Genomic DNA, 15,531 nt, shown 5'->3' with positions numbered 1-15,531 from the left:
CCCCCCGCGCCAAGTCCGCAGGCCGACGCTCCATCCACTGAGCCAAACCAGTTCGGCGCCAATAGAATTCTTATATCTAAAAATCAGATAATTTAGTTCTAAAGTCAGCCATCTAAGAATTGGGCAAATATTCAAGAAGTATACTTTAGCCTTAAGGTCCTCTACCAGATTGTCTCTCAACTCTAAGGACCATCAAAATCACGTAAGGAACTTGGAGTAAATGTAAATGCCCAGGCCTCACTCCTAAAGATGAAATGAGTACCCCTGGACCCAGATATGCATATTTGAAATGAGCATCCAAGGTGATTCTGCTCCACAGGAGGGCCTGGCCCCAGCTCCCCTCAGGCCTGAGGGGCTCATCCTCCAGCTGCAGGCAATGTTGCTGGCTGATATCTCAGATGGTTCCCTCCTCCAAAGGGAGCTGCCTCACTGAGGGATACTCCCTTCCCCAGGGCAGCCTGTACCCACCCAATGACTAGTCTGGGGACAAAAGGGGAAGATCCCCTTGCTTCTATTCCCACAGCTCCAAAGGCCATCCCAGCTCCAGGGTACCAGGGCATGGACTGAGGCCTCTGCCTCAAATGCATCTCAGCTCAACCTCTCCTGCAGGGGCCTCACTCTCTCACAGGCATTTCTGCCAACACTGCTCCCTGTACACCTGCTACGTGTAAATCTCCACTTCCGTTGGCCCTCTGAGGAAGCCAGCCAAAGGGGAAGCCATGCTTTGTGAAACCTTTTCCCAGACTCTGCAACTTCCTGTTCTCTCAGAAGACACAGAGAACCATGTCAGAGCGAGCTGCAGGCTTCCAAAAGCCATGCAATACAACCCACATGGATGCATTTGGTTTCTTTTCTCCATAGGATCCTCTAGAGTAGTGGTTCTCAACCTTCCTAATGCCACAACCCTTTAATACAGCTCCTCATGTTGTGGTGACCCCCAACCATAAAATTATTTTCGCTGCTACTTCATAGCTGTAATGTTGCTACTGTTATGAATCGTAATGTAAATATCTGATAGGCAGGATGTATTGTCATTGTTACAAATTGAACATAATTAAAGCATAGTGACTAATCACAAAAACAATATGTAATTATATGTTTTCCGATGGTCTTAGGCGACCCTTGTGAAAGGGTCGTTCCACCCCCAAAGGGGTCGCGACCCACAGGTTGAGAACCGCTGATCTAGAGACAAAGACAATGTACATGCTAACATGGCCAGACATAATTAAGAAGGGGGCTCGGGCCCCAGTAACTGCGAACCAAAGAGCCTTAGGCAGGATTCTGAGCACCGAGAGGCCCTGCTGTGTAAGCCACACTGACTCGGACTGTCTCTCAGCCTTACTAAGAGTCGAACAAGAGCACACCCTTTGAGCTGGAGGTCAGCATGTGTGCCCCACCCCCACTCCTAAACACACACACACACACACACACACACACACACTCACTCCAAGGTCTCATGTGGCCAGGCAGCTAGATGCACAGAAGAGGGGCTAAGAAGGGCAGGGCTGGGCTGGGCTGGGCTGGGCCAGGCCTTCCACTGCCAAAGGAAATCCTGACTCTGGTGCTACAGATTTAAAACATAATCAGCAGCAGCACTTCCGAAAATATAAATAGTGCTTTGAAATAATAGAGAATAGGATGATGTTCTAATCTGTGGCCACCAAGACCCTAGAAAAGCCTGCCCCCATCTGCCCTTTGAACCAAGCATACCCGCCCCCTTTACTTGCATTCCATCCCAGATAAGTGCTCTCTATGCAACCAGACCCATAATTTGTTTTTTCCTTTCCTTAACCGAGGAAAGGAAGTCTGTTCCTTTGCCCACTCACGTTCTGTATGCTAATGGTCAGCTGCATCTTGAAGTCGCTGAAATCCTTGGCCAGTTCGTAACCATGGTGATAGAAAGTGAAGAGTCCTTGCAAGAATGCCAGTAGCTGCAATGAGGTAGAAAGGCAGAGTTCACCACATAAGTAGACCAAGGAGGTTATTATGTTGTTGTGTCTGAATTCCCAACCCCAATTGAAAATCTAGAATAAAGTAATAAAATGGCTATCACTTACTGAGCACTATTTATATTCCAGACATGGTAACTTTATGTGCACTGTCTCACTGAGCACTCACAGCAACCTATTAGGTAAGTACCACTATTACCTTCATTTTAATAATTAGGAGGTCAAGTAACTTGCCCCAAAACACACAGCAAGTGGCAGCCAGGATTTGAAGCCAGATCTCCTTGATACCAACACCCAAGCTCTTACCCTGTGAGCCTCACCACCTTAAGATAAACATTCCGTCAGAAAAGTGAAAACCAGAGCTCCCAGTTAGTCTTTTCCTAATATGTTTGTAATACCAGGTCACAGTGCATACACTGATAATTACAGTGGTTACATCGATAATCAACAAGAGAGGGAGAAAAGGAAGCTGGTATGTTCTGAGTCTGAAGTCTAACAGGCAAAGTCACAACAAAAAAATCATCCAGGTCTGACTTCAGCTCAAGTGTGCTTCTCCACTTTCCCTCAACTATTCCAAAGTAAGCACTATGGATTCCTTTATTAAAATACTCCCATGTTCCCACATTTTCAGGTACAAAGGTTTCCCTAAATTATCATTCAAATTGCCTTGGGCTAAAGGTAAACCCATTCATTGTTTAGTCTTGTCTTTAGTGAAGAGTGCAAACATCTGTTCACTAAAATCTCATACGAGGCCTTCATATACTTAAAAACTATTCATGTCCCTGCCCCGGGCCCCTGCCAGCCTTCCCTTCCCCAGCGGAATAAGCATCCTTGTGGTCTCTTCTCTGAGCCTAGGTGCAAGCCTCACTGTTGTTAGGCTGCCCTGGCCCCTCCCCGAGTTCTACATACCTTGCCTCAGTTCCAAACCTCAATCTAAAAAAGGATTATAGTCAGAGCCTGAACGAGGTTTAGAATAGTGGTTCTCAACCTTCTGGCCCTTTAAATACAGTTCCTCATGTTGTGACCCAACCATAAAATTATTTTCGTTGCTACTTCATAACTGTAATGTTGCTACTGCTATGAATCGTAATGTAAATATCTAATATGCAGGATGGTCTTAGGTGACCCCTGTGAAAGGGTCGTTTGACCGACAAAGGGGTCGCGACCCACAAGTTGAGAACCGCTGGTTTAGAAGAACCAGAATCTCACCTCTATCCTAGGCTCAGTGCTACTTCATTTGGGGATCATATCCATTCTAACTTGAACTTCAATGCTGACTCACATGTTCTAAATGGTCCACTCTGACCTCTCTGATCTGCCTCTACCACATGTTACATCAGACACAGTTGCTTTATTTTATGTTGTGTTTAGTTTTTCAGTCCCTAAACGAAGATACGTTTACTTATTAACTGTGGCCTCACTTATTTTCACCTAAGTCTCCTTTTCTAAGAGGCAGCCCTAATAATGGGGGAACTCATTCCACACCACTACTCTCCCACCATGCTTGTGACAGAAATGGAAAGCACCAAGGTATGTGCAATGCTAACTGATATCAGAGGAAAGACCTGTCTTTGGGCTGAGCCACAGGCCCAGCCCAATTTATCAAAGATCTCCATACTGGGAAGTCAGAAAAAATCCAGCTTACAACAATGTGGTACCTTAACTTCCCACTGCCACTGCCACTACATCACCTATCCCCTGTGATCCTCACGGGAGGAAGGGCAGCGGGCATTGCTGGGTCCTCTGGCTGTAAAAAAAAATCATCTAGTGGCACCACAGACAGATCCCTAACCTAAGTCAATGAATGGGCGGCAAGTTACATAAAGTCACCAAAGACTAATGATAAACTCTTTGCTTCAAGGGTGACCAAAGCCTCTGGACTTACTCTACGTAAAATACTTTTTTGAGAAGGCCCATACTTTTCCTTCTAGATGGCTCCAGGAATATACAAGAAGGGGCTCAGATGACAAACCTAGTGTCGATTTTCACAATGAAAACTGTTCTAGCTCTCCCCTCCCTGCTGTCCTTGAATGCTGTGCCCATCACTTTTCCAAGGCACTGAGCTATTCCCTGCAGGAGAATAAAGCAGAAGATAAGCAGCGAGTTCTAAGGTCATTCCTCCTATTAACTCTGATTTATCCTTCCCTTAAAGTCAACAAAGCTTCTCTTGCTCAGAGTAATTAAATATCTCAAACAGCTCACTAAGATGCCACCTGGGCACACACACAAGCGGTCCAAAGGCAGAGTTACCTACATTTATTTTGGTCTTCACTTCCTTTGGTAGCATGCCTGATCATCCATTTTTCTACGGAAAGTGATTCCTTAGACATTGCCACCTTTGGCCCTTTTTCCCTTCTTACTCCCCAACGTAGCATCTTTTCTCTTTACCCCCACCTGCTGACATACCCTTCCTACAAACCGTATGAACCTTGAACCTATTACCCAGTGGAAAATGAAAGTCCATTCTGGGTGCCAGACGAGGCCCGGAGAAGGGCTCTAGAGATGGAAAGATCTGTCTGCCTCAAAGAAATGTTTCTACTCAAACACACAGAGGAAGAGCTTGCTGCAGCCTCACCTGCTTGTCAGACAAAAGAAGCCAGCATGGCCACCCAGGCTCCTCCCTGAATAGTCACAGCACAACCAAGGACCTGCCAATGAAGACCTTCCCCACCTCCCTTTGCCTGCATCTCCATCGTTGTGTTCCTCAGGAAACACCTGTTTAAAAAAAAATCCATTCCTAGCTGACAACATGAATCTAATTTATTTATTTTTAAATAAGCAAAAATGTAACTCCTTCATTTTAGTGGGCTGCATCACTCTGGACTATCTGATACCTTTAGGTTGTTTCCATTCATAGAATAGAGTTACTGTTAAGGGTTAAATTGTGTCCCCACCCCCTATTACCCCGCCCCTCCAGCCAAAAGATATGTTTAAGTCCTGAGTACCAGTCCCTCAAAATGTGATTTTATTTAGAAATGGGGTCTTTACAGAGGTAATCAAGTTAAAATGAAGCCATTAGGCCTTAATCTAAAATGACTGGTATCCTTACAAAAGGGACACAGAGAAATTGGACACAGAGACACTCACAGGGAAGATGAGGGATAGGACAGATGCATCTCCAATTCGAGGAATGATGAATACTGCCCGCAAACCACCAGAAAATGGGAAGAGGAAAGGAAGGATCATTTCCCTGCAGGTTTCAGAGGGAGCATGCCCTACTGACACCTCAACCTTAGACTTTTTGCCTTTTAAACTCTGAGGCAATACATTTCTGTTGCTCTAAGATACCTGGTTGTGGTACCTGGCTACAGGAAACCCAGCAAACTACTGTAGCTGCCAAGAAGCATTCATTCATACAACAAAGGACAGACGGTAGCATGATGAAAAGCTGGGCTGGGTAGGCCATGTAACTGCCTTTAGCTCATCCTTTACAGGAGAACAATAATGCTACCTACACTTGGTTGTGTACACAGTGAGATCAGCTATGAAATGGGCTTAGATTAGCACACGAGTGCCAGCAGGAGATGCTCAGCAGGAGAGATAATCACACTGATGTGTTAGAAGATGCACTGTGCTAACAGGATCCAGGCCAGACTGGAGAAGGGGGAGGCCCAGGACAGGATGCAACGGACCAAAGAGAAAGAACGAAGACCTGCCATGGGGCAGGAGCAGTGAGAGATGATAGGAAGGCACAGCACCAACACTCAGGAGGTGGAACTCAAGAGGACACTGCGTCTGACACATGAGAATGAGTTCTCTGTAGCACTGAGTAACCTTCAATTATGAAAACTTGGGGAACAGACGGAGCAGGGCTTCACCTTCATGAAGTCAGTACATCATAATCTGCGATCCAAATGTCCAGAACATTTAGTACCTCAACAAGAAAATGAAGGCTTCCAGGGTGCACACACACAAAAATATGTATGTATAGTTCAGACTCCAGAAGTCTGATTTTTCTTCCTTGGAACACTAAAATTTTGTTTCTTTTTCTGAAGGTCAATAACATCCTGGTACGTGAAGTTACTTTCTAATAAACAAACATAGTCAATGGGCATGGGAGCTTCTTGAGTGGTTAGAAGATTCCTTTCATTGCAACCAACTCAAACTATAAATATCAACCCCATTTACTAAATGTGACCTTGAAAAAGTAAATAAATGTACTTCCAGTCCTTCATCTGAACACAGATATAAAAATAGTACCCACCCGCCCAGACATTATAAGGACTGGATGACAATGTAGGTAATGTATGTGATATCGGCACAGGACACACAGTTTCAGCCAGTATCAATTGTTACTTCATGTTCTTTTGTACAATGTAGGCCAGTGGTTCAAACTTTGATATGCAGCAGAATCACCTAAAGGACTTACTAAAATACAGATTACTGGGCCCCACCTGCCAATTTTGAGCTTGGGTGGAGCCTGAGAATGTGTATATCTAAGATTTTGAGAACCACTGATCTTGCCAGTGGCATTTTCCTTCCATGAGTCTCTTCTCCCTCTGCTCCACAGCTCCTGAAGCCACTGGCCTGTCTGGAAGCTGGTGTATTCACAAACAAAAAGAACTCCTGCATAAAAGTGAAGGTTCAACATCTGCATCCTAAACCCAGCCTCTCAACCGACCCATTTAATTTAATGTGGGCAAGTCTCTTCAATCTAACATGAGACCAGAATTATTTTTTTCATTAGGTTTCCAGGTGCCTCGCCTTTATGAGTTAATGAACATCTGCAAACCACAATGGTTTTCTACTCTTTCAATTGTTCTGGCACTTCTATACCATCCATCCTGTCCAACCTGGCACTAAACTGCCTGCTGCCTTGGCTACTCCTCTTCTGTATGCATCTTGCTTCCCCAGTGAGGCTGTGAGCTCTTCAGGCACAGCTGCTGGGTCTTCAGCATTTCCTATGGTAATCAGTAAATAAATGCTTTTAGATTTACTAAAAAGTAATGAACTAACTGCCCTAGCTGGTTTGGCTCAGTGGATAAAGCGTCGGCCTGCAGACTGAAGGGTCCCAGGTTCGATTCCGGTCAAGGGCACATACTCGGGTTGCAGGCTCAATCTTCAGTAGGGGGCATGCAGGAGGCAGCCAATCAATGATTCTCATCATTGATGTTTCCATCTCTCTCTCTCTCTTCCTTCCTCTCTGAAATCAATAAAAATATATTTTTAAAAAATAAAAATAAATATTAACTAGATGCTAATTAACAACTATACAATAAAATTGGGTGCTAATTAGGTTAGCTCTGTTCTAAGCATCTTACATGGACAAACTCAGTTAATCCTCATAACATCTTTATACAGTTAAGGTGGTATTATTGACCCATTTTGCAGATGAGGGAACTGAGGCTCAGAGGAACAAATAACTTCCCCCAAGAAAACACAGCTAGAAAATGGCTGAGTTGGGATTTAAATCTAGGCAGTCTGGCTTTAGAGCCCTTAACAATGATGCTATACTGCCTCTCAAAAGACTCAAGACACTCATATACTACAACAGAATGCCAGGACAGAGAAGGATAAAACCTTGTAGATTTCTTGGGAGCTGGGGGGAAGAGACAAACAAACAGGAAAAGGAGGAAGAGAAGGAGAAGAAGGAGGAAAGAAGGAGGAAGAGGAGGAAAGCCCACCTAAATCAGCAGACTCACCCAGCTGAGCCTAGCCTAGATTGGGTAAACCCTACAGAGATATAAAAAGTAAATGCCTATTCTTGTATGAGGTTTTTGTGGTTATTTGTCAACCAGCAAAAGCTAAAAGATAGAATATCTGATTCCCTAGGAATACCTACTGAGAGATCAAAGTGAACAAAAAAACTCAGCTCAAAAATGTAGGATGGGCCTATTAAAATGCAGCTAATCCAAATTGGGCAACTATGGAGTAATATTAATCAGAAAATTATACATAACATAAGGATGATTAGAGTCACACTGTGTTTTTTTTTTTTCCCCACTAGAAATTCTAGTAAAAGCAAATAAAAATGCCAAAGGCAAATTCTGAGACAGCATTTTCATTCCTGCCAACCACAGGAAACAGTCTTCGGTAAACCACTGACTGAAAGCCTGGCTTTCACACCTCTGTGCCATAAGCAGGGAAACGGACAAGCTCGCTTTCTCCGCCAGGTGGCTTCTCCCACCTGGCACACCCACTGTGGCAGAGACCACCGCTAGATAGGAAGCTGGCTCTAAAGTTTCCAATATTCAGATAAGAAGACTAAAGTAATTAAGGGTTTTTAAAACTTTGCCAGACAAGGTGGCCGCGAGTGAAATTCCAGTATAGTAAAAGATGTCAGCATCAAATCCCAAAGCCATCTGGAGCCTTGAAAAAACTATCAGCAAGTCTACATGCCTAAAAAGCATCCCAAAAGTTTATAAATTAGACACAGGGTATAAAACACTCTTTACTAAAAAAAATAGTCATTTTCTTTCAGTTTCTTATAGTTTTATTCTTATTTGCTTAAGAGAATCACTCTTTCTTAACTCTAGGTCGATAAGAATCTTATGTGGATAGAGATCTTATGTGGGTCTAAATCAGAAGCTGCATTTTGACTGAAAAATGCAAGGTCTGAAAGAGTTTTGAGTTGAGACCCTTATGATCTTCTGGTGTTTCTATGAAGCCTTCTGAACAGTGCCAGGGCAGGGTGGGGGCAGCTCCATGCATGTAACTACAACCACGATGGGGTGGCCTAAACCAAAGCCAGACTTGTTCCCATACTACAACCTTTCGTGGCCACGGAGACACTGCCCAAGTACAAATCCCATCACGGTGCACCCAGGGACTCTGGTTATAACAAATAGAGTGAAAAATCACATTAGAAAGCATCATGTAATGTATCAGTGGGATGAAGAGGTGCTTTGAACACAGGAGGCAAAAGAGAAAAGTCTGTACATTCTCCTATTTCCTGGGTTATTACTACCTTTGGATTATCTGAGGGAGAGGGGAAGCGGGGGAGGGAGGAGGAAAGTGTAATCCTATTGATTGGCAAGATGAAAACTCCACTCTTCCCTTTTTGTCACTAATTTCACCTGCAAACCAGATAGGACCACCCAGGGTGGCTAGAGGAATGCACTACCACCGTACCTGGAGTTTTACGGGAATGATCACAGGAAAAACCCAGGGAGGCCAGACTGAGAAAGCTCGGTTCTTTACCAGAAGGCCCAGCATCAGGGCTGGGCAACCTCTTCATCAACAGCTTAGATCGTCTGCTACCTAAGTAGCTGGAATAAGGGATGGGGATAACGGTATGGAAACACCACCAACAAAGAGCATCTACTTACAGGCTCCACAAACTCAAACATCTTCCTCTCTTGGACTTCCTGCACCTTGAAGACATACTCCAGGGATACTTCATAGAAATGCTGCCGGACCAGGTCCACTTGACTGTCTGCCTACAAACAGGATGGAATTTCAGAGAAAAATCAAGTCACCTCCCAAGGAGAACATTCCACAAGCAGGCCAGAAAAATCTCTGAAGATAGTTTTAAAAAACAAATCAAACAGAAATAAGAATAATGATAATGGTTAGCTGAGCACTTAACTTTGTGCCAGGCGCTGTGCCCATACCTATACATATGTTACCTTATTCAAACCTCATTAATTCTAGTTATTTAATACTCATGAAATTCCTGAAAAGAAGGTATTATCTTTACCTCTAACTTACAAGAGGAAAATGAAGTACAGGGCAGAGCTGCGACTTCTGTCCTGGTTGATGTGCCTCCAAGGCTCTTGATCGTCTCTGAACCATTAGGCAGTACGGCCTCCCTACACTGACTTCCCTGACTATCCCACAGCCCTGATGTCCTCTCAGCCACTGAGACTGCAACTGAGAAAAGGGTCATTCTGACAATCGGCAAAGTGCCTCCTGCAGTCAGGCAGGATGAAGGAGCCAGAAGGAAAGTCCTCTGAGAAAAACAGCGGCGCCCAGCATCAGGCAGAGAGCTGGCAGTGCAAATGCCTGGGCCGGAGCTGCAGCGCCATTCTTTTCTAGCTGGTGAGATGGGCTCAAGTCCGTGGTCCTCTCTGGGTCTCTTCCCCACACCTGGAGGGTGGAAATGAAAATATCTGCCCTTGCTCTGAGCAGAGCTGTTTCAAAGATAAAATGGGCTAAAGGCTGAAAACCAGGAAGTATTCTGTTATTATCAGCAGGGACATCAGAATAGATGGGTTTCCATCCCTGCTCCTAGCCTAAACCAGGCACATCATCTCCAGCAGTTACACGCCTCTCCTAACTGCTCTCCCCGCTTTCATTCTCAATCCCTCCCTCCCCTTCCAATCCAGAATACCTTCCCTAAAATCTAAACCAGATGTTCTCACAGCCCCTTCAATGCCTTCCTCTAGCTCCACCATGATCTGCAAGACCCAGTGTGACCTGCCCACCTGTCCCACTTTACCTCCTCCCACCCCAACCCACCCTCACTGTACTCCAGCCACTCTGGGCTCCTCGTTGCCCTCCAGCACTCCAAGTCTCCGTCTTGTCTCGCAACTTTTGCACTTGGTGTCCATTCTGCCTGAACAGCTCTTCCCCTAGATAAATATCCTTTTTTTTTTAACTACAGTGCACAATAAGAAATACCTTTGGCATTATTACCTAATAAATATCTATAATAATAAAAGCACAATGTGCTAATTAGACCGGACGTCCTTTGGGACGACCTTCCAGACGTCCTTCTGCGTGACCTTCCGGACAAAGCCAGGGCTGCAAGGGAAGCCTGGGTACCAGGTGCCTGCCAGCGGTAAGAGGAAAGCCCGGGTCCAGGGTGCCAGAGTGAAGCTGGTGCCGGCAGCCAGGGGAAGGAAGGCCTACTCTTGCACAAATTTCGTGCATTGGGCCTCTAGTACATTTATAACTAAATACAAAACACTTCCATATTTTTCATTCTGTCCCAGCCTACTCTACTCTATTTCATGACCCAGTCATTCAGGTTCCTCAATTATGAACCACTACCCCAACTTTTCCCTTAGCTCACGCCTTCACATCCTTCTGGTCTCCATTCAAGTGTTACCTCTTCAGAGCAGCCTTTGTTGATGACACTATTTTAGATGGGTTACCTCAGGGAGCCTCCATCTTCTCTCCCACTTTATTTCCTTATTACTATGTAACATTATTATTTATTCCTCTCGTTCCTTATGTACTGACTACTGGAATATAAAGTAAGAGCAAAGACCTTGTGTCATTTTCTATTTTTCTATTCCAGTTCCCTGAGGGACACCTGACCTATAGTAAAACATTCAGTGGACACTTCAGGAATGAATGAATTGATCTCTATGTGGCTATCAGGACCCAGTTCTCAGAACAGACACGTAATTGAATGTGATTCCAAAGGAAAAGGGAGAAAAAAATCCCATATGGAATGGTATGTGTCTCCTGCCAATGTCCCCACTCATCTGGGCCATAGAATTCACCACATCCTTAGCTCCCCCTGCAATGGAATTGTAAGCCAGGATTCCAACCCACCCAGCAAGCCACTCAAGACAGTTTCCCTGCCTGTTACTTGAGAAGCTAAATCTACCAGTTTGTCTGAGACCCACCAAACCATTCTGTGCTTCCTGGAAAAGAGACTTCTCCTAGAACAGCGGTTCTCAACCTGTGGGTCACCAACCTGGGGGTCAAACGACCCTTTCACAGGGGTCGCCTAAGACCATCAGAAAACACATATATAATTACATATTGTTTTTGTGATTAATCACTATGCTTTAATTATGTTCAATTTGTAACAATGAAAATATATCCTGCATATCAGATATTTATATTACGATTCATAACATTAGCTAAATGACAGTTATGAAGTAGCAACGAAAATAATTTTATGGTTGGGGGTCACCACAACATGAGGAACTGTATTAAAGGGTCGCAGCATTAGGAAGGTTGAGAACCACTGTCCTAGAAGGTAAGTTTCATGAAGGCAGGTCGCTCATTTCAGCCCCACAATTTACCCAATGCCTGAATAGACTTTTTTCACAGAAGTGTGCAACGACCATCTATTGAACAATACTGTCTTTGAAGTAGCTTCTGAACCGCAAAAGAATACACTGATTTTTAAAAAGTCATCCACTAGATGGCAGCAGTGTCATTCCACATTACTGCCTTATAATTTCACCCACCAGGGCTAGGGATGGGCTAGCATTTATAAGTATTGGTTTTGGAGCCCTGCAATCGGGGAACAGTTCTGGATAATCAAAGGAAATAGATTTCATTAAATGTGTATTAGGTGTTTAATAATGATCCTAAAAATTGATTTTTATATAAATATGAAGTATCACTAAATAGCTGGAAGACCTTGAGCAAACCACTAGACTTCTACAAGAAACTCAGTTCCTTCAAAGGTAAGTTCAGGAGGCTCAACCAGATGACCACCAAGGTCCTCCATCTGGCCAGTCCTAGTTGTTTGACACACGTTAATGACAATGGCAGATAGGCAGCAGAGCACCATCCCTCTCTCCTAAGACAGAGAGAGACGCAGAAGAGCTTACTGCGTTAAAGGAAAGGGCTCCACAGTCAGGAGTCAGGGTTCAAATCCTTGCTGACCAGCTACGAGCAAACTAGTAAACGTCTCAGAGCCTCTGCCTTCTTATATGTAAAATAATGGGAATAAGTCTGTACCACATGGGGTGGCTATGAGGAGTTGAAAAGATTCCATGTAAAATGCTCAATACAGTGCCTGACACATGAATATGCATTCAACATTTGCACTGGCCAGGGCTCACAAGAAAAGACCTTTAGCCCACCCCTTGCCCTCAGTGTACTCAGAACGTATGAATGGGTAACAGAAAAGAACACAAAGGACTGTAACAAAGAGCATAATGAAAAAATATCCACAGGGATATATATACTGGCAAAGCCTGTGCTACAGACTGAGTGCTGGTGCCCTTCCCCATCAATTCATACGTGAAACCTAATCCCAGTGTGATGGCACCTGGAGGTGGGGCTTTGGGGGTGATTATGTCATGTGGGTGAAGTCCTCATGAATGGGATTACTGCCCTTATTAAAGAGACCTGGAGAACCCCGTTACCCCTTCGGACCATGTGAGGACATAGCAGGAAGACAGCTGTCTGTACACCAGGAAGCAGGCCTCACCAGACACCAAATCTGCCAGCACCTTAATCTTGGACTTCCCAACCTCCCGAACGGAGAGAAATAAATTTATGTTGCTTAAAAGCCACCCAGGCTATAGTATTTTGATATAGCAGCTCCAACAGATGAGGACAGTCAAGTGGAACACCATTCAGCCCTGACCAGCGTGACTCAGTTGGTTGGAGCGTCATCCCTTGCACCAGAAGGTTGAAGGTTCAATTCCAGGTCAGGGCACATACCTATGTTGCAGGTTTCGATCCCCAGTCAGGGAGCATATGGGAGGCAATCAATCAATGTAGTTCTACCCCCCAACCTCGCTCCTTCTTCCTTCTCTAAAATCAATTTTTAAAAAAAAATTTAAAAAGAAAAAAGAAATTACCATTCAATTTGGGAATAGGGGATGAAAAACAGGTTAGTCATAGGGATAATTCTCTATATTTGTGTAGCAGCTATAATTTGTCTTCTCATACATGAAGTAGGCAGGATAGGTATTTCATGAGTATTTTACAAAGGGACTACAGCTCAGAGAGATGAGTACTTGTCCCAGGATAGAACCTAAGTGGAACTATATATTTATCCTGTAGAATCACATATCCTGGGGTATCGTCTAATGCCCATATCCCCACGTGGAGTTGTGAATAGCCTTTATATAACATGCATGAAAATAAGCATTTCTTTAGCTTTCTCTGTCACATTTGATTTACCCAAATAGCTGTGCTATTTAAGAATCACCTCCTCATTCATTTGCTTTTACAGTTCGCACCAATTACTCAATTGCTGTTGGTTGGTTGGCCAGAACTGGTCTGCTAAGTCCACTATAAACACTAGTGGCTGGAGATGGTGCTGAGTTCTCATCATCATTCAAACAATTGGTTTAAATACCTAAGCAAGGAGTCCTGAGAACCACACATCCCTAACCGAGGATGTCTAACAAACACTGGACTCCACTGTCTCCTGAGTTGTCTTCATCTTTCAACTTTTGACCCTACCATCTTCATATGAACTTTCATTTCATAGAAGTACTGACATGCTATTTACTAAAGAAAAAAAAAGGAAATTTAAGAAAGAGGGCTAGCTTGAAAACCATAGCAGCTCTTTAGTTTACTTGAGAAAGGTCAGCAAATTGTTAAGAGTTAAATAAAATGACATTCGTGTAGCCATATTTGGAGTTTTACTGTGACTGTCTCCCAGAAATGCAAACTCCCTGGCCATGTAAACCTCCATGAACAAAATAAACATGGTCACTGTGCCAGGGCCGCAAACTGGCTTTTCTTTCCAAGTGAACTACTCTTTAAAAAGACCCCATGCAAATCCAGAAAGACTAGGGGCAGGTCAGAGAATTGACTTTTTTCAAACAAGGTTACCAAACCACAAACCATATGAGTGATAATAAAGTCGTGCTTTAAAAAAAAAAAGATTTTTTAAATTAATATTATGGGAGAAGGGCCAAAGCATTTCAGATGCTAACATTTCAAATCACTGACATAGGCATAAGTCAAAGGTGACGTTCTAGTAATAGAATATAAAATCAAGGTCAAGGGGGAGAGAAACAGGAAAAGAGGCTTCAGTTTGCGAGGCAGAAGTACATTCTAGTGATTAGGGCTCCCCAACAAGGAAGAGGGTGATCTTGACCAGCAGCATGTTCCTCTGCCCCTGACAGGCTGGACAGCCACCAAAGGGGGTGGTGTGGGTGGGATGATAGACAGGCCATCCAGGCATCGGATCAAGCTCCTGGTTTCCGAGGTCTCTTCCAAACCGAGGACTTCCTGGCAAAGAGTAACCAGTACATATCCCAGCACCATGTAAAATTAATCAGTTTATTCAGAATACTAGTACAATTTCTTACCTCCTGCAGCTGAGATTCTTTCTTTTTGGAAGACAAATTCAAGTGTTTTTCTAAGATTCCACAATACTTCTCTGTCTCCTTGTCATACTTCTTTTTGGCTTCCTGGTAGAAAGAGAAAAAGATTAAAATGTTGCATGAACAAAGCAAGCTGGGTCAACCTTTCTGCTCATCTTCATGGCTTCATTATTCCCTCAGACACAGCACAACAGCAGACAACCCCACTCCTACTCTTCAGGTAATACCCATTAAATCAAGCAACCGCCCATCAACAGCCTGAGAGCTTTGAGTGTCTATCATTGAGGCACCGCCACAGTGCCAGAAACAAGGTAAACACCAGTATTTCATAGAGACAAAGCCAGGACTCCACAGTCTAAGAACTCCAATTGTGAAATAGAAATTTCTAGTTTCTAACTCACAAGGAGGTTCAACACCAGATGAAGGAGGGAAGTTACCTATGAAGATAATCTCAAAGTAGAAGATCTACTTACAGCTTAAATGGGACGAGTCTAGACTGATGGAGATACAACTTTAATAGTGTTCAAAAAGTACTTATTGTAGAGAACCAATATCCCTTGATGCAATAATATCACAATCAGGTGTGTACGCTGAAGAATAACTCAAAACCAAGAAGGCATTATCTCCACAATTGCAGCATCATTAATCACAGGACAGGC

The 15,531-nt window shown here is 43.8% G+C and overlaps 1 protein-coding gene across 1 annotated transcript in view; it reads right to left on the bottom strand.

The window, feature by feature from the left end:
* The window catches only part of ARHGAP26 (Rho GTPase activating protein 26), a 416,968-nt gene that overhangs the window by 290,171 nt on the left and 111,266 nt on the right, over window positions 1–15,531 (bottom strand). The window contains exons 5-7 of the mRNA XM_006777037.2: window positions 14,858–14,959; window positions 9,218–9,328; window positions 1,827–1,931 (exon numbers count right to left, since the gene is read on the bottom strand). Coding sequence (XP_006777100.1) covers window positions 1,827–1,931; window positions 9,218–9,328; window positions 14,858–14,959 — 318 coding nt within the window. The remainder of the gene's footprint in view (window positions 1–1,826; window positions 1,932–9,217; window positions 9,329–14,857; window positions 14,960–15,531) is intronic.

Source organism: Myotis davidii, unplaced genomic scaffold, assembly GCF_000327345.1.
Source record: "Myotis davidii unplaced genomic scaffold, ASM32734v1 scaffold89, whole genome shotgun sequence".
Taxonomy (NCBI): domain Eukaryota; kingdom Metazoa; phylum Chordata; class Mammalia; order Chiroptera; family Vespertilionidae; genus Myotis; species Myotis davidii.
The sequence above is the reverse complement of the archived record's forward strand: the minus strand, read 5'-3'. Positions and strand labels throughout refer to the sequence as shown.